Here is a 26508-nt window from a genome sequence, read left to right as displayed (position 1 = left end):
AATCATTAGACACAGTAAAACAAGTATGCTCCAAATGTAATCTTATAACTGCGATAACTGTGCAGACCAGCCTCATCTGGTACCAAACGCACTTCACGTTCCATTGCTTTTTAGTTGTTTTTTAGTTGTTGGATCTCTGTGTTAATATCAAGGAGCCTCTAATCTCGACCCATTAGCAAATGCTGTCATTCAGACACACGTTGTCGGCCTGATTTAAATAAAATGAAATGAAGATAGTTGTTTCTGCTCCCTTGGCTTCACTCATTGCCATAAACATATGCTCTGTGCCCCGCTTCTTTCCATCTTATTTATGACTTTAATTTGTTGTGTGGGCTGCACAAGAAATCAAATTTAATCCAATCCTCCCAGGGACCCTGTCATATAATAACATGGTAATTTCTGTGTATCCTTTTGAAAAATGAGGAAATTAATTCTTCCTGACATGTTCTAATTATTCCAGTGTGAACGGCGGATGGGCTCCCCTCCTTCCTCCCATCCCCCCAGCCCCCTAAGTGTCAGTTGCCGACGGGTGGCGAGGTGCTAATGCTGACCAGCAGCGCGTTTAATTTGAAACATGAGCAGACACCTTTCAACACACCTTCCTAATGTTGGAGTGGCTCACACAAATTAATTCACTACTCATCTGGCAGCTCTGACTGAGATGTGTGTGTGCGCGCGTATGTGTGTGTGTGCGGGCACACGTGTATGTGCAGTGGGTGTGCATGTTAGGTTATGGGGGAGGGTCACTGGGACACCGTTGCCATTAGCAAAGGCAACATAAGGTGTGTGTGTGTCTGTGCGTGCATGCCTGTGCACTGCGCTAGGTGTGTATATGTTTAAGTTTGTGCGCGGACACACGCTGGACAAGGTATCACCATTTTTCAGGAGGCTGGGTGTTGAGTTGGCGTAAAGCTGGGATGTTGGGATTACATGGACAGGTTTTTTCCTCCTCTCTGGAGCTCCCTTCTCTCTAACCAACAGCACCTTTTCACACTTCGCTCTACTCCACCGAGAACACTGAAAGGCTTTATTTAATTAGACTGTCATCAGGCAGTCTTTAGCTTATCACTTCAATTTGCATAGGGACACTGCTAACAGGGTTTTATATTGGTTTATAACTTAAAAGGCACTTCCAATTACATTTTAATAATAATAATAAAATAATAATAATAGAAATAATAATAAAAATTCCAAAAACGAGATTTTATACAATTATATTGTTTGTTTAATCTGATTATTGTTATCGTGGAAAACAAATTTGGATTTCTACCAAGAGCCTGTCTCTGTAACTCCACGGTACTGTATGAATTCACGCTTCAGGGAGATGAAATGTGTTTCCACTCTTATTATGTACAGTATCTAAGCAGCTGAGACAGGAGGAGAAAAAAATAAACAAAATTTACTGAACTTTGGAGTCGGGTTAAAACCACAGAACTGTAATTGATTTGCTGTGTGTGTTGTCTCTGGGTCATAGAACAGAGGGCTCGTAGCCGTGGCGTCATGGTCGCGGCGAAGAGAGCACGGCTTTGTGAGCGGTGGGTGGGTCGCCCTGTGACTCAGAGGAGGGAGAGGCGTCAACATGGCCGCCTGGCCCACAGGGATTAAAGCCCCCCCATCCCTCACACCCTGCAGGGTTAATCACTGCCATTTTGGATGCATGCAGAGGGAGCAAATGCACTCTCCATTGCTGTGGAACAACTGAGACATAAGCCTCCAGTTAGGTTGCAACTGCAACGGCTCTCTGGGTACATGTAGTCTACTTCATAAGCTTGTTTCCACTCACTACAACAAAGTGGTTTGAGTCCTGCTTTGCTTGTCTCAAGGAGTACATGTTGTTACTCTTCTTCTTTAGATATTTTGTCCTCATATCGGTTTGTTTTAGAACCATACCAGATAACCGGGGACGCAAACCTGTGTAGCTAACTTCTGTTTCTTGCTGTGTGCCGCACACTACGTGAGCCTGTTAATGACTGAAGGCTGAGAGTGCTGTCTCGTGCCAAGACCCACATGGCTGCTGGCGGTGCATTAAATCAGCAGTCAATTTGACTGGAAGTTTGAAATCTGGGCTAGGTTAAGGGGATGTGCTGAAGCCGTGTTAATAGCTAGCTTGTTGTCCATATGGTACTGCTTTAATAGAGCACATTTGTTGCAGATGGTGGGAGACTTGGTTAGGCAGAGGCAGCGTTTGGCAGAGGCTCATTCTTCGAAAGGGCTGCCGTGCTGCTCAGACTGGTCCAGGCCAACTTAGTGATGTCTATCCTCTCTGCTTCTCGCTCACCAAAAGCCTGCCCTTGAATTGCGGCCTAGTCCTAATTTAAATGCATTCTTGCTTTTTGTGCTCTGAGACGAGCAAAGACAATGCAGCTCTGTCACTTTTTCCTTCGTTTGGTCATTTGCTCTCCAAACCGCACCTTTGCTTCCATAGACTAAGTTCAGTTGTTTCTGACCACAATGGGACCTTAAACAGCAGGCACAGCTGAGGAAACATAGGCACGCAGAGAGTGAAACAACAAAGGATATGGAATACAACCAAAGACAAACATAGAAACAGAGTGTGGCCTAATCTATTTTATTTCTCTCCTGCTAGCAGTTCTACTGCCAAATTATTTAGGTGTCAGTCAAATACATGAACACACAGAGTGTGTCACTCATTCTATAACTCGTTAAATTTAAATTGTTTTTCTGCATCAAATTGGATACTGTTTCCATCCCTCGTCCAAATTTCTGAAATAACTTTTTGCTATACATACATGTATTACATTTTATTTGTTTCAGTTCCGCCCGAATTCATATCTGTGTTGATAATGGTTTTAGTTTGTGTGTGCCAGCAGTGGAGTATGTGTGCTTTTTGCACTCAGAGAAGTGAGGAGACACGCTTGATCTGCTCTGCACTGTTTGACGGTTGTTTTCTCACGTTGTCACTGGCTTGGTGTGCTGTGGCGTGGTGATGGTATTATGTGCACTGGGCCCAGATGAGTGGAGAAAAGAGCAGGGCTGCAGAGCCCCTGGCTATGCCACTCCCGCCTCCCTAGACACCTTATTGTGAGAAAAGTCTCGGCTGAGCCCTCTGGGCCTTGTGGATCCACTGCCTTGCTAAGTGCTGGCCAGACTGAAAGGCACAGTGTCCTTGGGCCCAGCTCATTCTTTCCATTCTCTCAGAGGCTTTGTCTCATAAGCCAAGAGAGCAAGGGGAGAAAATGCCAAATTACACCCATGTCACTAAAACTTAAGGTGTTTAAGGGCTGAGATGTCATTTGCTGTTGCGATTTGCGCTATTCATGATGAGGGAGTGCTATAATAGCAGAAGTTCAGAAAACAGTATTTTTCTTTCCAGTGGCTAAAAAGTGATTTTCACACCAAGAATTGTGGACTTTATAGCTCTTGAATTTAAAAGTTCTGAAGTTTATAACAGGATAATGGAGAGATGGAATGTTGAATTGAAACAGCTTGTTAGGATGGCTAAGATATTTTTGCAGGATACAATTGCCACATTTCAGACACCGAATGTCTTTATAAGCCCCGCTTTGAGATCTGAGAGACATGTAAATGTCAACCGCGGATTAAATTTCCACTGACAAATCTGTTCCTTGAAATTGCTGCTCGTTTTTACCACTTAAAACAAAGCACATGGAAGCCCTAATCAATTTTCAGCCAATTTCAACACAATAAAAGTGTACATTATACAGACCAATAACATAGGCTAATGGAAACCTGTTGTAAGGCAATTTTAGCCATGTGTCTCCAGTATTTTGTGGGCAAGGCTTCTGAACGACCCCTGCAAGTGGTGACATCATGACCACATCCTTTTGCCTCATTGGCGCTGTGAGTCCCAGCTTGGGTCCCTTGCGGCCGAGCTCCTAGAAGCCACAGCACCCTCGACACACATGGGCTGCAGCTGGACCACCGTTGGCTACTCTGAACAGACTGGAGTTGCTCTGGGATCTGTGGTTACAGTCGCTGGATGTAAACGCATATATCTGCGCACAGCGGTGGAAATAGACTGTATAGAGATCAGTAGGCAGAGTTTATTTGATGCAAACATATCATCAGGCTCTCAGTGCAAACCAATGTTGTATGCAAATCCGCTACTTGGACGGAAAGAGGTATAATTAATGATGTCAGTTCATAAAAAAGAGAGGATGGGTTCCTAGTCATATTTCTGCTTTAATTAAAGACATAAGATCTTATATAAGAGGAAGATGTATGATCTGTGTTTTTGTTTCTTTCATTTCCTCTTTCTTTCTCTCCTTCTCTCTTTTCTCCCTTTCTCCTTGTTCTTATTTTTGATTACTGCTCGTTTCATAGTGAAAATGGTTCTCTGTGATTTCTCCTGCCAGAACCCCACAAGCTGACATGGAGGGCTTTCTTCGTAGCAGCTTTTTACTGAGGTTAGTTTCATTTCCGTTGTTGCCATTCAGGACAGCCTGGGCTGGGTGGAAGCGGGCCTACAGGGGTTAAACTTACTGAATCATTGTTAACTTTAGACTTTGTCCCATGTGTGCGTGCACATGTTTGTGTGTGCGCATGTGTCTGTATATTTGAACATTGTCAAACACAGATTCTGACATATTTACCTAAGCTGTGTGTTATGATTGTGTTCTTGTAGTGTGTGGTCAGGTAGCATGCTCACCCCGATAGGCTTGAGTCAGACTGAAATCACACAGGGACACATACACACGAGCTGTCCTCCTTTTTTTCCTTCCTCCCCATTTCACAGCGTAAATAAGCTACAGGTCAGTCTTTAGGCTGCATGCTTTTGTCTGACCAATCTCCTCATCCACCCTCCCGTACTAACCACCCTAATCAGGGATGTTGGGGTTGTTGGGCTGAAGCAGTTGCTGCCACTTCGGTCTTGTGATGTACTGTTGTTTCCTGTTCTGTTTTCTGCTCTGTGTTTGTATTCAGTCTAACATAAAGATTTACATTTTTTGTCTTTACCCTTCCTGTGATTCTAATTAAAAATTTGTGCTGTCATTACACACAGAGGAAGTAAATAAGAGGGCTTATTTACCATTGGCTCCTTTCCTAGTCAACCACCTTCTCTAGGCTCCAGTGTTGCTCCCTAATTAGGGTTGGCTCATTAAAAGCCACAGCAGCAGCATCTGCCTTTCAAAGCTGCTGTCAGCCAAACTTTACTAAAGCTAATGAATCCTCTTTGATTTCTTTTTCAAAAGGTCACTTATTTGATTAAATTAACAGCATTTTTTTCTCTCTCAGAACTGTTGGGGACATTTTAAAAAGAAAGGACAATTTGACACCATTACTCTCGCTAGTCAAAACGTCCTTCAGGAATTCAATAGGAAAAAATTCTCATGCATTTAAATGCATTTTATTTATCATTAGAACACAATTAAAATTGGGGCCGATCTTAATCCTGCAGATCGTGTGTGATTTTTCACAAAGACATTGGAAGAGGAATTGGGAGAGTGAACTGAAACACTTTCTTTTTATTTCAATTTGACAAAGTGAAAACTGACTTATATATAAATGACATATATTTACTTTACTCATAAATAGTTGATATACTTACTGTTTGCTGGAATAAACAAACAAAATATGTAATGCAAAAAATGTACAGTATCTGTTTTATCTTTCGGTGCATGGCACCAATTTATTTGGTATGGTATTTCTACTACTGGTTGACAGGAGTTATTCAGGCATACAGCATGTTAAATTTTTGAACGTGCACTGCCATTGCTCATTTCCGCTTTTTTTGGAGCAGCGGTACGAAGTCAGTGACAGCGCTTAACTCTCAGCACCTGTCGAAACCAGTTTGGTGGATAACGAACTACACTAAAGATAAAGCGTACCCTGTAAGTTGCAGGATGAGAGTGGGACGGTGAGGGTGGCTCGCAGAAGCATCGCCCAGAGTTACATTTCTGAATCCGGTCCCACATCCACGACGGAGAAAACACCAAGAAACATGACCTTTAGCCTCGCGACTCAACAGTTTCCCTTTGTTCTCATAGCTGTGAGAAAACACTGTGATTATTCTAAGTGAACACATTATTGTGCCGCTAATCCACATCCTTCTGTCAATGTGCGTTTTAATTAAAGGAGAAGCGGCAGCAGAAAGATATCCCGTACGCTGGCTGCAGATTGGAGGCCTCAACAATCAGGCCGAGATTAAAGGCAGGCTGTGCTTCAGGGTTAGCCCTTTTGCTTTGATAAGACTTGTGTCCTAGAGTTGGGTGGGGGCAGGGGTGAAAGGGGAGAAAAGGATAGACACAGGGGTGGATAGATGTGGCAGTCAGACATTCCACCGGTGAAGAGTCCCAGTATCTTTTCTGAAGCAACATAATTAGGTCAAAGAGGCCTTTCTGAACGTGCGCATACATATCACATCCAATATGCATTTGTTATTGACTTCTTACACTGTACTTCACATCACAGTAGCACACCAGATGGACCTTTCGCTATTGCAATGAGTCACGGGTTTGGTTTTGAGTCAGTCAGACAGAAAGTTTAGCTGCAAAAGTATTCTCCTAAATTTTAACATGCTGTATGCCTGAATAACTCCTGTCAACCAGTATCCTCCTTTAATGGCATCTGATACACAGCCATCGTGAAAAATTCATCAAACTCAAAAGTGGAACCTCAGAACTCCTCATTTCGTGCACAGCTCAAAGCCTTTTGTATTGTGTTGTGAATATACTGTACTTTTGCTAAGACTATGGCAAAAGTTTTCTGAATTACAGTGCACAATGTGCAAAGTGTTTTTGAAAGACATTCCTATAAGCTTCTCTTTGTTGAAGCGGAGAGAGATCAATTTTTTATATGTTTATGAAAGACTTTTAACAGGTTTTTGTTTGTGTAGTCATAGAGACTGGGAAAATGAGAGAGAGTGTGTGAGAGAAAGGGGAAGGAAGACCAAATGCAGACATGTGAACTGAGAGCGAGAAAGAGAGAGAGAGAGAGAGAGAGAGAGGAGGGAGATAAGCAGAGAAAAGAGAGAGAGAGAGAGAGAGAAGAGAGAGATGTCTTCAGTCTCTGTCTACTCCCAGTGGGCAGGACCTCCCCCTACATTTTTGCCATTATTTGATGTAATGAAAGGAGAAAGTGTGTAACATTGAGATTGTTAATTAATTTAGTCTAACAAGATGAAGATAAATGAAACCCACTGAAGGTTGACTAGGCCAAGGGGCCCACTTAGCATTCCTCCTGCCCTCGAGCTCTGTCTCTCTCACTCCTTCACAATGGAGCACAGCTAATAGGTGCAGCACCGTGTTTGTACAACCCCACTGAGCTCTCACCCAGGAAATTTAGATGTGGAACTTTTTGATAAAATATTTCATGTTTTCGCCCTCTGTTTATCATCCCCCGCTCTCTGGGAGGTTTTGATTTCTAAATGGCCTAACTGCTTCTGTAATGCAGTTAGTTAGTAAAGCACAGATATGCAATTATCTAATTAAGCCAACTTGACATGTTAGATAAAGCTCAGATGACATACGTGACTAGTGAGTCATAGTGACTTCCAAACGTAAGTGCTGGTCAGATATGAACAGATCATCCTTTCAGCAATACCAGAAACACACCTTTCATTATCTCCTGCAAAAGATCAGTTATATTTTTCCCGAAATAGTTAGAGGTTATATAAATGACCGCTCTCTCCCTCAACTATGTGGCCCTTTCACATGAGCCTGTGTGACTCTGAGCTTTTCACCATATGAATGGGTCTTCTCAAACGTGGCCTGCGGGCTATTTGAGCGGCAAGACAGACAAAAAGCAGAGAGGACATTTTTCTACAAAGCCAGACAGTTGTCTTCATCCAGAGCCCAAGCAAATCAGTAGTCTATCGAGCTCCTTCCTCAGTGGACACTTTGTACAGGATCTTCAGGCAGCACAGACCAATCATTATGGCACCCATTCTTTGCTCCCTTAGTTCTCAAGTCATCCACAATGGGTTGTTGATTGTACAGAAAACACCAGAACAATTATGTCCTCTGTTTTGGTGGCAGGGCAGCGTTTTAAAGTGCAATCCCCGATAATGGCCTCATTATTGTTATTCTTGGAGCAGGCCTAAGGAGAAAGAAGTAGCCGCTCGCAGTACGTCATTATTTCGTAAATTTCGATTAGCTCATCGTGATGTCTCCTGGCAAACAGAATCATAGCTAATTAAAAGTGAGTGAGCGCTCTAGCCTGTGACTTAAAAGGTAGCACTCGATGGGCTGTTAATATGAAAGAAATGGTAAAAAAAAAAAAAAAAAAAAAAAAGGTGGATTAGAGCCGTTACCCTGGTAACTACAACTTCCATCTGTGAGGGAACAATGAACTTGTGTTCCTCCACCACCTATGCTTGAAAAACAGAAAGCAAGGAAGTGAGTGTTCTGAAAGGACAAGACCCTTTTTAACAACAAAGTGGGATCCAGGTCTAATAGGCTCTTTGGTGCGAGTTGTTGGGCGAGATCACTGGGGGATAGAGGGGTGGAAAGGTCAATGTGTAATCCTAGGACAGGGGAGGTTGGCTGAGCCTTTTACAACGGTAGTTTGTGCTGTGAGTCTGTGCATCTGCTCAAGAAACAAAAACTCAAGTTTTGCCCCTTCGAGTGCTGAAACGAAAAATAGATTGGCAGAAAATGCTGGTCATAAAAGTCTGCTTTTGTTAACATGCCTTTCTACCGAGATGTACACATTTCATCAACTGCTTTCATCGATGCAATCAAGAAGTTAAACAGTTTCAAGCAGTCAGAATGTGCACGTATAGCAATGTTTTCATAATTTGAAACACTAGCGTTGATATTTTAGTTAAAGCTTTGAAAATCTTGGGGTGAGAAATGGGGATGAAAATAATGGAGCTCCCGAGTGATGAATTTCCATAATATTTTTATTTTTTATTTCGACCAACTTCGCTGCATTTGATGGACCGATAGTTAAGAGCTGCTAAAGAGCTGTTACAGTGAAAAGGAATGCCCCTGCTCTAAAACACTGCTGAGTTATAATGATCCATGACTATGGAGGGGCACTATGTGTTTCTCTTTGAGTTTTATGTCCCTTATTACAGCTGCAATTCGTCTGCTCACATTAAGCTAATTTATGGCTGAGGCCAGCGTCACAGCAGCGCAGGTTAATGAATTTGGCATTACTAATTAAACGTTATTGAGGGATGAATATGAATCCTGTGGACGGGATGGACAGCGGAGACAGGGGGAGGAGAGGAGAATGGGACAGAGGACTTTTCTGCACTTTCTCTTTTCCGTAGTTCTTCACTTGGGTTTTATTCACACAACAAGTACGAGATGAGCAGTGAAGGTGAAGACAGCAGTTTTAGGTGAAAATGAAGGACAGTTTTGTTTTAGAACAATGCTCGGACACAATGGAAAAGAAAAACGTTGACAGATTCGCAAACATCTCCATAGATTTTGGGCAGAAATGATAATAATAATATTAACAATATTCCAGGGTGAAAGGGAATACATCTCCAAAGTCAGCTTTCTGGCTTTATTCTCATTTGCATTTCTGCATTTGTTTAATTGGGTGAAAGGGTAAATGAGCAGAAAGCGGCTGAATCATTCTGTTCAATGCAAAATATGTCCCTTTTCACACAATTGTTGTTCAGCAATTACGTCACTCAGCTGTTGAACACCTGGAATTAAAGGACACAGTGTACTCAAGCAAAGAATGATGGTGGTGACAGGCATATTGAGTAATTACCGAAGCAGCTTCTGACGTATGTGACTCTCCAGTACGAAGTTATGAGTGCATTGTGGACCACAGGGAATATATATATGTATACAGTATTGATTTGAAATACTGGCCTTTACTAGTTAGTAAAAAGTTACATTAACAAATACATAGTGTGAGTTATATTTAAAGAATTAAAAAGGTCAAATTCATACAACCGGTAAGAATTATTAAATTACCACTTTACAAGAATAATTTTATCATTTTGTTTGCTGAGTTATTTCTAACTCTATTTTTGTTTTTTTTTACCATTAAACCTCCCAGCTCCTAAACTGATTACAGGAACATTTCTGGAGCTAGCTTTAATATTACCTCCACTTTTTCATGCTTATTGTTACTGGCTCGTGTGCCACACAGACAGATAAAATCGAATTTTTCCTGCCACTCTTTCTCTCCCCCTGTTCCTCTCTCTGCGGTGCCTCTACACTCCATGTCTGACATACTCTCCCTGAGAGCTAAGCCTTTCAATTTAGATTTCAATTATCATGTTAGTTTTGTGATTAGACTTTAGTCCTCCAGGAATCAGACCTCTCTCCTCCTCTCTATTCCACTCTATTCCACTTCCCCTGCAATCACACCCCATCTGATGAATTGCGCATATAATTACGGAAGTTATTGAATATGCAGATCACTGCTGACTCTTGGTGTGCGGTTCATAATGCATCAACTCTAACTGTATCAAACAAGGGTCTGTTATAAAGACCCACTCTGATAATGAGAGAGGGCCAATGTATGCGATTAGTCAGAGATAACAGACACCACAAAGGCTGAGACTCAATTAAAACACAACATGCTACAATCTGCGTGACTCTGTGTGTGTGTGTGTCCCAAACAGAGACTTTTCTCTGGGCACAGTCAGCTCAGCGATTACAGCCAGCACAGTGTAGGCCAGCGTGAGTGGCCAGCCAGCGCACAAGGTGTTTATGAATCAACCAGAATGAGGTATTTCCTCGATCTTACAGTATGTTGCTACCATCGTCTTACACGCCGTCCCATGATGCAATCCCTTAGAGCTTTTCAAGTGAAGGGAGTGAAGCACTTTACAGGCACACCCACAGGAGGAGGATGTGGGAAATGTTTAAACTTTTGATAGCTTTTGGAGAGCTTTCTTAAAACCTGGCTTGCCAGCGAACAGAAAAGGGGTCTCTAATGCAATCATTTATTTGCATTTTAATGTCAAAATACTTTCTTTTCTTCCACACACAACTACAGGGAAAGGGGAGAAACTGGGTCCTGTATTTTTAGCTTGTGCTATAGTGATTTAGTTGCCATTTATAGCTGATATGCCCAGTGCTGGGTAGCTGCCCTGCTGACACCAGAGAGGAGGATTTATAGACTGAGTGAACAACACGATCTCCAGTACGCAGACTTGCAAACAAAACGAGTCAAAACAGCTGCCTTTTAAAACATTACGTCAAGCTGTATGTGTAATGTACAGCACATGAATGACATATCTCATCTATTAACAGATGTTAAAGTTTGAACGTCCTCCTGATCAAGTCTATTCTCTAAATCTCTGAAATGTCCTGGGCCCATGACACCACTTCTCGGTGGAGCCATGAGTCAAGACTGAGAACGTTTTCCGCACTGACAATTTTACGTTTTACTGACTATATTTGGTTTATTCATGGAGAGCGGGTGTTTTCCTTTTACAATTGTTTATAGCAGTTGAAATTAAATCGTCTTTTTCACAGAATTAAAAAAACAAAACAAACAAACACTAGGTCTAGTGTGTTGCGAGAGGTAATTACTGACTGGCTCAGTGGCAGGCTTTCACTGTCAGGGCTGCTGTAATTAAGACTCAGGGCTGGCTTTTTGTATGTAGCATTGTGGCACTTTACCTGGTCGTTATTAGGTTACTAGGATTTAACATGTTTACACCCAACAGGACAAAAACTTAGGCATGTACTTTTTTTAAAGGGAGGAGCTCTAATAGTATTAATGTCTGGAAAATCAGCCGAGACAAAAAAATCATTCACAACTGAGCTCAAGACAATATCTGTGACATGAAAAAATAAAAGGTTTACTGACACGGCCAACCATGCGGCTGCCCTTTACTGTAAAGAGTGTGCTGTAAGGGCTGTGACCTTTGCCAAGTTCCAGCTATTGTTTGCAGATTGGTTACACACTCTGCAGGCTGTGAAAGACACATCTGCTACCTTTAGCTTAGTGGAGAGCAGATACACTGCCAGGGTTAAGGGTTAGGTGTATGTGTGTGTGTGTGTGTGTGTGTGTGTGTGTGTAGATGGGGTCCTGAGTTACCCTTGGCTATAGTCCCTATCCTCTTATCGCATATTTGTCTGTCCTTCACTCCCTATTTGCCTTCCATTCTGTTTGCTTTGCTTAATGAAATCTATCTCACGTAGAAGTTTCCAGAAACTTTTTTTTTTTTTTTTTACATAATGTCTTTGTGTGTTTTTCTGTTTTTCCTGCAAATTTCACACAGTATTTTTACTGATTCATGTTCAAAGAAATCTGACACTGATTTGAGTCACAGCAGACGTTGACGCCGTAAACTGTAACACCAACTCTAGAGAAAATTCCCTTTAAGGTTTAACACAAGCTATAAAACACTATTTGTTTAATGTGTTTTTGATTGATTTCCTGATCTGAAGGATGGTTATGAATGCTGTGGAACAAAGGGCCTCTTTGTGTGAATGGGGCCCCAGTTGAAATGGAGGAGTAGTTTGAGATTACCAGATTATTTCCTACTAGACCAGTGAGTGAGGCGAGGCAAGCTGCAGCCCTGCATCGTGCTGCGCTGAGGCTGAGCATAATGAGTGTGGTGGCAGGGAACCACAACAGAGCCAGAGCAGAGACTGCCTGGGAACCAGAGGCCCGTGGCCCACAGCCAAACACACACACACACACAAATCCTGCTCCACACTTGTGGCTTTTTAAGAAAGCAATTTAGTTAATGATTTCATTTTGGAACCCTGTCATGATGCATGCGTCTTCTGAGCAAGCTAGCAAAAGAACTAAGGAGAAAGGAAAAGGTATTGGTAAACACAAGCTTCCCCCGGCAACCACAGAGAAAAATAACATACAACCAAGTGTAATGTGGCATTTGTTGTGAACATAGCACAAAAATCACTTGACTGTGGTAGGCCTTTTACTCGTGCCTCCTGCTTCGATTTGCAGTGCTCTGGACAAATGCAAAGAAGAACTGAAGCACAATATGAGTAGTCAGACAGACAGTAGCATTGGCCTGGTGAGGCATTTTGTGTTTCAGTCAGCATCTAATCCACTGACTGCTTCCCCCGGAGTGGAAATACAGAATAATTTTCTGTTCAACCAGGTCTGTCAGCTCTCGAATTTTATGAGGGCTATGTTTCACATTCATTTACTCAGGTTTTCTCAGTGCCGCCCCATGAATGAAACCGTTTTAGCATTGCTAAGACAGCAGCTTGCACATGTCTTCTGTGAACCAAATTTTTGGGCAATTACTCAGATCAGTGGCTGGAGTCTCTTTACTCTTCAGATCTCATTTTTTCCCCCTCTTTATCCGTATCAGCTGTCAATCACACGTGGTAACTTTTAACCACCTCCAAACAGAGCTGGGTGCCAGCCATTCATTTAGTGCTACACTTTCGCTCGGCTCCGTCCCATCCAACCTGTCAGAATGACACACACTGTTGACCATGCTTTCTATTCAGCACCGGCAAATTAATTGGTTTCAGTGGTTTAAATCAGCAATCAATGTCAGTTTCCCAACATAATAAGCCTTAATCATAAATCTTTGAGGTGTGGCTTGCTTGACCCCTATTCATCATGGCTCAGCTAGATGGCCTCATCTGGGTGGAGCAAATGAACTACCCCTGTTTTGATTTTCCAATTGACGTGTCACATGAAACGTGGATACTCTGTGCTCTCCCCAGTTCTATCCCAGTCTCTCACAGTCCTTAAAAAACACAAGGGCCCAAAGACAAAGAAGGAAAAGAAGTCCAGTCCGTAAAGGGAGACACATTGCTTGTGTGAGAGTTCTCAGTGAATGCCGTTGATTTATTCAGAAAGAGAAAAAAAAAATAGCAGAAAAGAGGAGAAAGCAAAAAAAAAAAGAAAAAGAATTTGGTGTCCTTTCTTCACGACCTCCACCAAGGGACAGAAATCTATTTATGAGATGAGAATGAAAGAGTACAAAACTGCTATTCTGTTTTGCAGAATTCTATAAAATTAACAATCTGATGGTGAGGACTGTGAAGAAACAAGGGTGCATATTTATCCGAGAAAGTGTGTCACTCTGTGTTCAGGGATGTCTAAATCAACTTGTAGTACCAACCTCAGTTGTGCTTGTGTCACTGAAATTGCCAATGTTGACCTCACTATGGTAAAAGAAATGACTGAGGTCCATGAGTCCATTGAAATAAAGTATAATGACACATTTCTGGTCACCAATGCCCGTACTTTTCATGTTCCACTTTTTTTTTTTTTTTTACATCATAACTAGCTGCTGTACTTTAGTATGTGGTCAAAAGTCAAGATTGTGCTGTTTATTATTTTTATTCTATTTAATATTTTGTTAAAGGCCTCGCTCTCTTCTTTTAAAGTTCACCACCCTTTTGAGAATTCTATGGTCTCTTCAAACCTATTGTGCATCTTTTTGTTGACTTTAGATACTCCCTTTCACTTCAGTTTGGCACCTTGAGCTGCTCCTCCACTCAGCTTGTCTGGCAGTTGTGAGAGATGTTACACTGGGCTTGTTGAAGTGCGTTCTCTAGTGCGTGGAAGAGGTTATCTTTATAAATGAAAGAATGGACGAGGCCTGAATAGAGCTTTGTTTATGGCTGTACAAAAAAGGAGGCCCCTCTCTATATTTTATCTGTCACCGTTGCTTTTCTTTTCTTCAACAATGCCCGATTGTTTTCATGAAAATTTCAGGTTGCATCAACAGAATAATTCTGTATTATTATGTTCCTGCCAAATTCCAGTGTCTATTTTCCTTCTCCTGCTCACAATGGGCTTATAACTTCCTGTCAACTACGAACACAGCCACAAAGCTCCACTGTTGCTCAGCAAAGGGTTATGTTGGTTAATGAAGTGAGGTTTGCTTCAGTGTAGCAGCAGCAGCAGCAGCAGGTTCTGAGGGAAGTTACAGTAAAAGAGAAATTAACAAAAAGGAAGATGGATTAGAAAAGTTTTTCTTGCTTGGTTGGTGAGGGAGTTCTGCTACTATCAGCATCTCATTGCAGTTGTGGAAGTCCAGCCTGATGAACTCGGTGTGTCTTGGGAAACTGAGAGGTTGTTATGCCGTCCAACTCCGAGTTGGTGTACCAGGATAAAGAAAAGGGCCAATGGCACAGGGGACCCAAAGGAGGAGAAAGGGAGGAGGAGGAGGAGGATGTAGAGGAGGGATTCAGTGTGTGAGTGCTCATCGACCCTTCCCAAGTAGACAGACAGGGACACTTAAGCACTCTCACACCTGCATCAGCCTTTGCCTTGCGTGGGGGGCAAGGACACCAACCATGCTGTCATGGCAGCTGCACAAGTGTTTAAAGTGAGATACAAGGCAGTTCCTCTGGCAGCATATTATTGCAAATAATTTACCCTGCAAAGTAATTATCAATGCTCTGCTCAATATGTAAAGTGTGCACTTCAGGTGGCTTGCTTAATTTGCTCTGGGTGGCTATCATTTGAGTGTGGATTTTAGCTGTGGTAACTGTGGCAGTTTCTAATAGAGAAGGCATCAGGAGAGAATGTGAAGTGAGAATGAAGTGCCGTCGTAATTGAGTTGACTTTTTGCAGGGGAAGGTCAACAATAATGGAGGAACAATTTAAACAAATTCATTTAGACAACTCTCTAGTGTCTATACAGTGGGAACCCTAGCAGGAAAAATCTGTATTTTCCCAACTATTTACTATATTTGAATTTCCTTATCTGTAATTACCTCGTGAAGTTTAGGAGAATTAAATCAGGTTCTATATCACTAACTTAAAGTGACTTGTAAAAAAACAAGTATGTATATGTATATTTATATCCTGTGTACTGTGTGTGTATGTATATATATATATATACTGTATATACACACACAGTACACAGGAATTTCGCTATAGGCAAACATGTATGCACATGTGTGTTTGCACGTGTTTGTGTGTGAAAAAGAGATTAAGTGTGCACAGTATACAGCCTGTATTAAGAGTTGATTATGTACCCAGAAACCTGGCTGCTGCACAGCATGGCACAATCACAATGGAGGGTGATAATTTAATTGTGCTAAACGGCGGATTCCGTGTCAATGCTCCTCCAGCTGGGAGCTGTCAGGTAGTAATATCTCATTATGGCAGGTGAAGAACCCAGAGGAACCCTACCATGGCACCTGTTAGAACAGGAGGAACCCCTGAAGGGAAACACAGATGATTTTCCTGCTCGCTGTCTTTTTCTCTCTCACGCGTATTTGCACACACACAGAGTCTGAAGCCATTATACTTTTGTTTTTATCCACTTTACACTCAAAAGATTAAATCTTTAGGTGTTGGATTTATTAGGAAAATTCTAGCAAGTGTTTAGCTGGGTGCACATTTAATAGAGTATAATATAATACATTCAAGTAGTGATAGTCGACATTTCATTTATTTAAATAGAATAACATTCTGTATTTTTAATTTATGCTACAAAATTTATTTATATATGCATGTAAGAGAACACACTGTTCCACGTGGTTTTATCAGGTATTGTCTGCTTCCCCATTTCATTTTTAAACTGTGATTCTGTTTAATAATTTATTAGTGTTTCGATTCTGACTGCTGATGACATGTGACGGAAGAGGGCATAATGCGCTCCGTTGCAACCAAAACTTAAAGGTGCAAGACATCGGCAGTGAGACAGACAAGTGCGCTTGTGGGCGGGATGGGGTGGTGGGGGAGACGGTGTGGAGTTACTTATCACCATTGTCTATAAAAGGTAAACAGTGTGACACAGCAGATACAGTGGGTGAAAGTCAGGCAGACCCTTTTATGATGAAAGAGGAAATGGGATAGCTGAGGACACATGTCCCGGCTGTCACAAGACCCCTAAGATGAGAACAGGGCACAACACTCCTCTAATACTTACCAATTAGGCTGAGGTAGCTTTGCACGGTGATGAAACATTATCTCAGGGAACAATTCATGACTCAAAGCATTCCAGGCTATATGAGCCCACGGCTGGAGAACTTAAGTCCTAATCCTTCAAATGTGCGCAATATTGTCAGCTATATATAGACCAGGTCTCTTTTCTATCTGACCCGCCCTCATCTCTGCTTCGAGTCTTCAAAGTAACAAGGCTTTGTCTTTGAGAAAGATGGCGAGAAGGCAGCGTATCCTTTTGACCGCTTTAATTTTTGAGTAATGAAGGAGGGCAGCTTGTCAAGAATTTAGGAGCTACCTTTCCAGCTCAAGATACTTTAACTGTTTAGTATGTAAAAGCTCATTTTGGCCCCATCTTACAGAGAAACGGATTGAATTATTAATGCAAGTAAAGTTATTTCGAGAATGCACAGCAGTTGCACGAACAGGGCTGTTTTGCTGATTTTACTTTGCGAGCACGGAGGCCAAGAGTGTAAACAGTGTTATTCTATCAGAAAATATAATCAGATTCTACACGATTCTTTCGGTCGTACCCACTTTCAACTGAATCCTGCTCTCTTTTTTTTTTTTTGTGCCTCATCAAATGTCTTTGTTGTGTCTGTGCTGATCTATTCCGCGCGCGCCTCTTCAGATCACAGCGCTGTGTGATCCCGACTCCAATATGAGAAATAAAATACTGTATGGTTGCCCGCAGATATTTTCAGAGAATTACTGCCACACTCTCCCTTTTCCCTTTCAATAATATGAGGTAGTATTGTATGGGGCTTGTCAGAGGTGGGGGTGGGGCAGAAGGGGTTCTCTGCACTCTTTAGCTGCCTGAGCGCAGCCCTCCCAGCACTGCTAATAAATTATTAACTCCTGCTGACAAATACTGTTATGGAGCCTGCCGCAGATCTGTTGCATTCTTTAACAAGATTGCTGTAGACACATGTTACAGGAGGATGGAGTCTCCATTGCTCTCTCACTTCTTTTCTCTCTCTCTATCCCCTTCTCTTGCTCACGCCTCAGCAGTTTGACTGATGGCTGGAGACCAAAGTAAAAGTGCCTGAGAGACTGAATATTTTAGTGGTAAAATAATACCACTTGATTTACTGTGTAATACAAAAGCAGTGCTTTGTTTCACTCTCACACTCCATTGAGGACAAGGTGCTTGTTGAGCTTCAGGCTTGGGCTTTTTGGGTACATGAATAAAAAATATGGTGGAATCTATGTGCGCGGGCCTACTCTCACCACACACACATACACACACCTCATCTCACTGCCCTCTCCACTTACCATCACACACGCCGAACTTTACTCCGATGTTTGATTTTCAATTAACAGTACACAATTTTGAGCTAATTTCCTATTTTTTATTTATTTATTTATTTATTTTTATAATTGCAGGAAACAATTTAATGGCTGATTAAAATTGAGGGCTGAGTCCCACTAAAGACAGACAACTAAAAGACAGAAGGAGAGAAAAAGACGGGCGGGCAGTCAGGCACGAGTCCACACTCCTGCCCTGCTGTCTACCTGACTCAGTGGGTTTGTTTGTACAGCTGCTTGGACGCAAGATATTAACTTAGACCACCATTGTTTAGGTCCCTATTCACTGCTCAGGCTGATCTGTGACTATGAACAAGTGTGTATGAGTAAAGTTGAGGCAGAGAAAATGTGGTATAAATAGAGACTGGAATAGACGAGTGCCCATTTATGAATAATAATACATTACAGAGCTACAGTGGATTTTCTTTAGCCTTATTTCCTGCTCTTTACAAAGGTGTCTTCCTGTTGAATGGGAGTTATTCCTTGCCACCATTACCTTTGTGCTTGCTCTGGGGGTTTCAGGCCGGGTTTTGCAAAACGTCTCGAGACGACACTATATAAATAAAACTGAGTTGAATTAATCTTCTGGGGTGTGCTTACTGCTTTGATTATCTAGGAGAAATATCTGAGGCATGCTCCTGAATGAAGACTACAAGCTCCTCTGCTATTTATTCTGCTAATATGATATATCTCAGTTTTGCATTCTCTTGGCTAGAAAATCCACAGACAATTACAATGAACCAACAGACAATATGTTCTAATTGACAGACTTCTTTGAGAAGACCATGAACCATTAGATCCCCAGAACAGACCTTGCCAGTAAAATCCTTTCTTAAATGGAACATATCTTTGCCTATCTGTTGGTGCTCGGCTCTCAATAGAAAGTGCAAGGACACCATCGCACCGCAGCCTGCTTTAACCTTGAGAGCCCCCACCCACCCTCCTGGCAAGCTGAGGGTGGAACTAAAGTGCTGTCACACTGACCCCTGTGGATAGAGCAGGAGAACGGGGCAGATGGTGATCAGCGATGAAATGTACTACAAGAAGTACCCTGAGCATTTTGTCACATACAAACACAGGCTCATAACTTCACACCCCCAGTTTTTCCTTTCTCCTCCCTCTCATGCACACACAGGCCTGCGTCGCTCATCCTCCAAAGAAGCCATATGTAGTCACAGTCTAAGTTCTAATGGTCAACGTCCCATTGTCGAGGAAAATAAACAGAACAAGAGCTCAGGGAAAGGCAGATTAGGAATTAAATATGCTGCAGCTCCTTTTTGCCACTTCACATCAGTAGGAAGGCCATATTATCCTCTTTTTAATTTAATACCAAATGCATAATTAGATTTGCTGGCACAGGGTTTAATTTCATTCATTGTAACACACAGCATGAGTTCAGCCTCATTAATTGTGAGAAAAAAAGTGCAAGTGGACGTATAAATTCAAAATTAAAAATAGAAAAAAAAAATGAAGAGATCAGAATTAACATGCTTTTTTTTTGCACCTGATATTTCAAGTACGCTCTTCACTGTAATATTCATGAAAGCATGTGACAGATTTGTGAATTCGGTCCTCCACTGTTAGCGTTTAGTTTTTAAGCTGCTTAAGTAGGATTTGTTAGGCCTGGGGGGAACACTGCCACACCAAAATGTTAATAATTTTCTAATTTGACGCGCGGAAACAAAAGAAGACGAGGCCGGCTTTTGTCTGTATCTGATTGCTTCGGAGTAAAATCAAATCGCACAAGGAAAAATATTAAATAATTAGGATGTTTGGAGGACAAATCTAAATCTATTTGCCCAAATACAGCAAGTTAAAAAAAAAACAAAAAAAAAACATAATTATCATCAGAGGAAAAGACAACCTTGTTTTACACCTCCTTGATGTATTTGAAAGGTTTTCTACTTTTTATCTGGATTTACTTCCACTCCCTGGCTGACCTGCTGCGCAAGTAACTGTCTTGGGGTTCGGGCCAGAACACATGCAGGCACAGTTCCAGCCTTAGATCAAGTCATCCATGTGCATTAAAACAAAGGATTAGGGACCCCATGACCTGCTCTGAACTCAGTGGGCCAGAGCAGCAACAAGTGACAGTCAGGTGGAGCATTCAGTTCAGTCAGCATTATCTCCTCGGGTGCATCACTTATAATCCCTAGTACAGCTATGCAAAATTATTCGAACACAACTGCCAGTTATTTTTGAAATAATCAATGACACGGCAAATCCCTCACAAGATGTATTTTCCTTTTTTCTTACTCTACAGCAGAGTCATGTCTTCCAAGCAAGCCACGTCTCCTTTTGCCTCTGTGGTTGATGGGGATGATGCCATGAGTCAGGAGCACTTGTCTTGGGAGAAAGAGGAGAGCGCAGAGGCCCACGGCACACCACAGTTGCCCCTGCACAGTCTGCTCCACGGAAAAGCGCCTGATGAAATTCAGCAGCTCAGCAGTGTACCGTCAGAGAGTGACTGGGACAGCCTGGTGTCAGCCCAGCAGCGCATGGTGAGACATGCATCCATAAATGCCAAAACACTTAAATAATAGCAATAGAGAATATTTATAATTAAAGAATATATCATGCTGGTTAGGACAATAACAAATTTGAGTCCATTTCCTGGAGGAAAAAAAACATGGTTGAAATGCAATAATGAAAACATAAACAATGAAGTAAAGGTTTATTTTGAAATTAAAACAAAAAAAATTCAAATTTAATAACGGGCACTACTGTCTTATTGCCTCCCAGTGGATATTCAGTATCAGCTGAGATGCTCACCAAGCCTTAGCACCAGCATAATGCTGTAAAACTGCACAAATTCTGAGGTCTTCAGATAAGCAACTCTGTCATTCAGCAAACCACAAGCTATTACCAGGTTAAAGAGAAGAAAGTGAATGGGATATAAAATTAGAAGGGAAGGGATTACTTATTTTGATCTGCTGGTTTGCGTTGGATTCCTGATGTTGTTAAAGAAATATTGACGTGGGTTGCTTTTTTTTGTCGCGCGTAAGCTACATCTGCAGCAAGACACCAGACGCTGTACATTCTAAGTACAGAGCTGCTTTGATGTGAGCAGAGCGAGGACGAGCACAGGCACTTGTGGGCTATAGACATAGGAGGCAGGTGGTTGTCTGTGACAGAAGGGTCCGTGGTAAAGAGACCCAGAGGGCCTCTGAAGTAGCTCTGCAGTTGGCTACTGAGACCCTCAACACCTCAGCATTGCAGCACAACACACACGCAAACACACACAGGTGCATGAACAGCCTCTGTAGCACACTGCTCCTCATAACACTCGGTGTGCACGCTGATGGTGGTGGCGACTGGCTAGTTCTCTTTTTCCACATTATGGGATGTCAGCAACAGATTCTTAGAAAATTTGATGGCATGAAGCTAAAAAACAAACAAACAAAAAAAAAAATTACAGTGACAAAATGTAATCGACGAAAATTTCACATCAGTCATTAATGATGGAAAAAAACAGGAAAAGTTAAAAAACATGAGTGGCTCAGTCCCCACGTTTGATTAAATGATATCACATAATATAACATAATATAACACAATATTAAATTAAATACACTACATTACATTATTAACATTTCACTATTCTTTGGTTTTGACTCACTTATGTGCTGTAACACATGAAGGTTGTTTAATGTGAAAATACAAATCTTTATGGAGGACAAAAGAGGTGTCATTGATTAGCACCATATCAACACCTCCATAGAAAGTATAGGTCGAAGTGGAAGACTTGTTATTGAGGTAAACAAGGCTAGCAGCCATTAACAACAAGAAAGATCTAAAGGTTACACAGGTCTGAAAACAGTGTTTGACTTAAGCATATCACATCATCAGTAGGTGGACGGCAACGTCAAAGGTTGATAATTGAGCATTTATACTTTATTGTCTCCTATAGCCTTGATCTTTAGTTGGGAGAGCCTGGGCAATTTTGCTTGCAAGTTATTTAAGAGGAATAGTAGGTTACAGGAGAAGGAGTGAGGAAGAATGTCAAATCAGAGTGAAAAGATGAGAAGAGAAAAAGTAAAGTTGGAGAACAACACCTAGAGATAGTGAAAAGAAAAGGGGAAGACATAAGGTGGAAGGAATGAGAGTGTTGCCTTTGCTGATTACCTGACTCTACCGCTGTGCCATGCGTCTGTGTGGGCTGTGCCCTGAACCCACGCCAGCTGATTAACCCAGCACTGCTCCACTCCCCTCAAGCACTCTCCACTGTCTCTGCCACACAGCATAATCATCCAGCACAGGGCTGGGAGGTGCGGAGTAGGCTGGTCGGTCGTGCCACCCTGGCGCTTGGTACCAGACCACCCTACACACCGCTGCAACTCTGCCCCGAGCTCGACATGCCACACCGGGATGAGAAATTGGCACTGTCGACATTCCTGCACAGTTTACTGCATTCCTGACTTTTTATTTAGGATCGTCAGCGGCTCCAGACATTGTTGTATCATCTAACCGCGCTGTAGTAAACTCTGTTATCACGCCGCTGCTGATTAAAGCTCGCTTTTCCATTACAGACGCGCAGTATGTGTTGGATTCAGATGTGTGCCATGTTTATTCCCCTCCCTTTGTGGACCAAAGTTTAAATCAGAGATAACTGTTCCCCCGTTAAAGGCTGCAACTCCTGGCTGCTTGGCCACCTTCTGCTTTCTGAGACTCCACAAACCATAATTAACACCACCTTCTGTCAGACGCAAGCCTCGGCCATGGTGTGTGCGCTCACTATACACTCCCATGTGAAGAGTATTCTCTTCCTCTCCTCCCCCTCCTCTCCTCCCCCACTCTGCTCCCCCTTTCCTCCGTGTGTATGTTTGTGCACAGGGAGCACTCAGCCAGTCAGCCTGAGACAGGACCCTTAGTTAAATACTAAACCATACACAGGTGGGACTGAAAAACAACAACAGCTCGAGACAGGACACAGATTTACGATGGCTCAAGGCACTCAGCTGAGAATAGGTCTCCACTAGAAAATGAACAAATTACACAGCAGTCACCCTAACACAAATGCACACTCAACAGCAATTTGAGAGATTACGGTTAGGAGGTTTCTCTGTGTAGTCTCTGCAGATGAAAAGTAAAGCCTGAGCACATTATGGTTATGCCCTATGAAAGTGTACCTCATCATTTCATCTCAATTTTTCACTTGTCATATCTCATTTATGAGAGCAGCTAGCACTGTTGAAAACACAGAAGCCGTCATATGAAAGGCAGAGAGGAGCCATTTGATTTGGCCAAATCACCCCTGAGCTGCTAAAACCCAGCAATCACTGCATTTGAATGAAAAACTGTCAGAAAGCTCAATGGAGCCCCGACACAGAAACATGCGCATCATTTAATACGAATCCCATCCCTTGTTGCCTCCCCTCCCAACTTTTGTTTGTCTTACAGGAATCTGACAGCAATAAAGTATGTTCCCTTTACTCCTTCCGGAACAATTCCACTTCCCCACACAAGCCTGAGGAGGGGGCCCGGGAGCGAAGTGACCTGCTGAGCGGATCAGCGTTTGGAACTCCCGAGCGCCGCAAAGGAAGCCTGGCAGACGTAGTGGACACTCTGAAGCAGAAGAAGTTGGAGGAGATGACAAAGACAGAACAAGACGGTATGACTCTTTGTGTGTGTGTGTGTGTCTGTGTGTGTGTGTGTGTGTGTGTGTGTGTGTGTTTGGAGCGAGGACTTTCTTCAACCTAAGTGTGCGTGATCTTCCCCAAATTTTCCTCTTTTTTTATGATTTTCACGGTTCCCGTCTGCCTCTTTCCTCCCCTGTATCTCCCCGTCTCACGCGGGCACACACAAACCGGGAATACTGACGTTACAGTATTTCCAGTTTGTTCTGAACCTCTTCCAATGTGACAAAGACTGTGTGGCAGTGCACCTCAGCATAAGTGTGGTCTTCTCTTATGCCAAGGAAAACTCTTTGACTATAAAACTCACAGTGCTGACCTGATGCCAGGAACATTACCTCTTTTTATTTTGCTACACTGAAGACATTTTCTCTCTGCGCAGTTATTCATCAAAGTTCGCTATCCACAAACTACCCAAGCCCTCCTCAAGGATTCTACCTGTTTAATGCTCCAAATTAATAAATCCAATTCATTGTATTTTGTTTTACAATTAGACACAGAGGAAAAAATTTGTTCCTATTTGTGATAAGACTGTTAGGTCTCTGTCATATCTGCACCCGTTTCACCCTGCTTGACTTTCACTCCTACAGCCTGCAGTCTATCAAGAGTATGGCGGAAAAACAAATATTTGAAAGAGCTGCTGAAACACATCCCCCTTCTTAATTAGGGCTGTAGTAATATAACTACATCCAATCAAATGTTAAACCCCCTCGGGAATGCATGTGTCTCATTTGGTGTCTGGGGAGCTCTTAGCTTAAGCACTTCATCAGATGAATAAATTAGACCTCTGTTAGCCTAAAAATAATCTGCCACTTCTTTTTTAAGTATTCGTTTGGCGATCTTTGTATTACAGCATAGCAGGACACAATCACTTAGTCACATACTGATAAAGGACTATTTTCGTGTGTGTGTGTGTGTGTGTGTGTGTGTTCCCATTTGGATAATACAAGATGAATCACCATCAATAAATAGGAGATTTTTTTCAAGTCAAATGTTTGGACTATTGAAACGACCAAAATGACCTCTGGCACGGCCACTGGCAAGTGAAGAAACATCAACCGACTACTAAAATTGGTAATTTAGCAAAATGCATCCATTTTAAATATCCAAAAAAAGAGGAAGGGTTTTATGAATATCACTGTTCAGACTGAAAATGTGACCATTCAGCAGATATATTTTCCTCTGTGGGGAGTGTTCATATTTCCCTATTTCCCCTGGTTCTTATATGTTTTCAGACATGAATATTAGGGATATGCAGAATTCTTGCTTTTAGTCTTTTTGACAATAGCCTTCGATCTGGAGTAGGTCCCTGTATGCAAGAATAGCTGCCCGCAGCACCTAACAAAACAATTTCTGGTTAGTAAAAAAAAATTGTGGTTCCCTGGCTACTTGCTTTGTTTTACTGTATGGTAAGCAAATGTTTCATATGCATTTTGTCTCTTTCAGAGTTGATTTTCAGGGCAAGATTGTCAGCGCTCTCGGTAGCGACGGCGGGCGTTATGGTAATGAGCCCCAGCTGGGGAAGGCTGGTTGTTGCAGTAATTTAAATGGTCAAGTGCAGCTTGTAATCCAGGGCCGTATGTTAGCGCGGGGAGGAGAGGGTGCTTTAGAGTGCCATACAGCTGTTTTAATCTCCTGTTAATAATAGTGACTTGGTCTGCCTCATGCGCTGTGTATCATCACCACCAAAATAAACTCCCTTGTTGGAGGAAATTAGTTTCTGAGCAGGGAACACAGCAGAAGACAAGAGGCTCACAAAGTTCAGTATGCTGTCCCCAAGCTGCAAGAAACTGAGAGATACTCTGTTCTTGAGAGCACTCGAGGAAGCTGCAGTGGTGATGATCAGTGATTACTGTAAAATGGAGGGAGAGGGACTCTCAGAAACTGCCTAAGGAAAACTCACAGAAACCTTTGAGAAGTCTTAATCTAATGTCTTTGTTTGTGGAGAGAGTCGCACAGTTGGAAATGAAAAGGGAAGGATTAACCTATTAAAGAACAAGAATGTTGGAGAAGCCATTTGTTGTCTTAATGAGGTTGCTAATGTGTCACAAGCAACAGATGAGCTAAATATATCACTTATCTACGCACAACAACTGTTGTGTCTAATTCTGCTGCTTTGGTGCCTGCCTGGTCGGGATCACCGAGGTCCACAGAGACGCTTCCACCATCTGCTACCATTCTTCTCTGGGCTTCCACGTCTGGTCAAGATAGTTCATTGTCCTTTTGGGCAGAGGATAAACGCAGTGACCCTGAGTCTAGAGGGAAAACAAATGGTCTGGACTTTTTTTTTAATACTTTTTTCGACACTATATTGTCTAGATGTGGAACATGAAATCCCACTTAAAAGTGGAGTTCATATTGAAGCTTTTGTTTGAAAAATGTCCATCCGTGTGGACGCCTTTGTTGATGGTTCATTAGTTGTTTTTTAAGATGTGATTGTGTTAAGCTGTGGGAACTACGAATGGAAATCACCAATTAGATCTTTTAAGAAATTGTTTTCTGGCTAAACTGATATTTAAGTAAGAATGAGCAGAGGAAAGAATGCCTAAATTATTAGAGTGATATTCTTCCAGCAATGTCGTACGTCTCCCTTCAACAAAATGGCCAGGTTTCTTCATTTACCACAATGCCTAATAAACATTACAACAATAGACACTGCTCAGTGTTATAGGTATCATTCCTCCATCCCTCCATCTCTATATATTTGTACCCTTTCACCCTCTCTAGCCGTCCACCCTTACTCTCCATTTCTGGTCCTTAAAGTGCTTTAAGTGCTTGTGACTGTGCTAATGAATGAAAATGTCCTCCCAGCAGCGAGCACCGCATT

General features: G+C 42.1%; 1 protein-coding gene across 4 annotated transcripts in view; it reads left to right on the top strand.

Moving 5' to 3' along the window:
- sox6 (SRY-box transcription factor 6) overlaps window positions 1-26508 on the top strand; it is a 127477-nt gene that overhangs the window by 23080 nt on the left and 77889 nt on the right. For 3 of the 4 annotated variants that reach the window (XM_047580820.1, XM_047580818.1, XM_047580819.1), the window contains exons 3-5: window positions 4338-4388; window positions 20315-20552; window positions 23449-23659. In XM_047580820.1, coding sequence (XP_047436776.1) covers window positions 4354-4388; window positions 20315-20552; window positions 23449-23659 — 484 coding nt within the window. In that variant the 5' untranslated portion in view covers window positions 4338-4353. The remainder of the gene's footprint in view (window positions 1-4337; window positions 4389-20314; window positions 20553-23448; window positions 23660-26508) is intronic. The other variant, XM_047580821.1, reaches the window with a different exon arrangement.

This window comes from Mugil cephalus, chromosome 3 (assembly GCF_022458985.1).
Source record: "Mugil cephalus isolate CIBA_MC_2020 chromosome 3, CIBA_Mcephalus_1.1, whole genome shotgun sequence".
Lineage (NCBI taxonomy): Eukaryota > Metazoa > Chordata > Actinopteri > Mugiliformes > Mugilidae > Mugil > Mugil cephalus.
The sequence above is the reverse complement of the archived record's forward strand: the minus strand, read 5'-3'. Positions and strand labels throughout refer to the sequence as shown.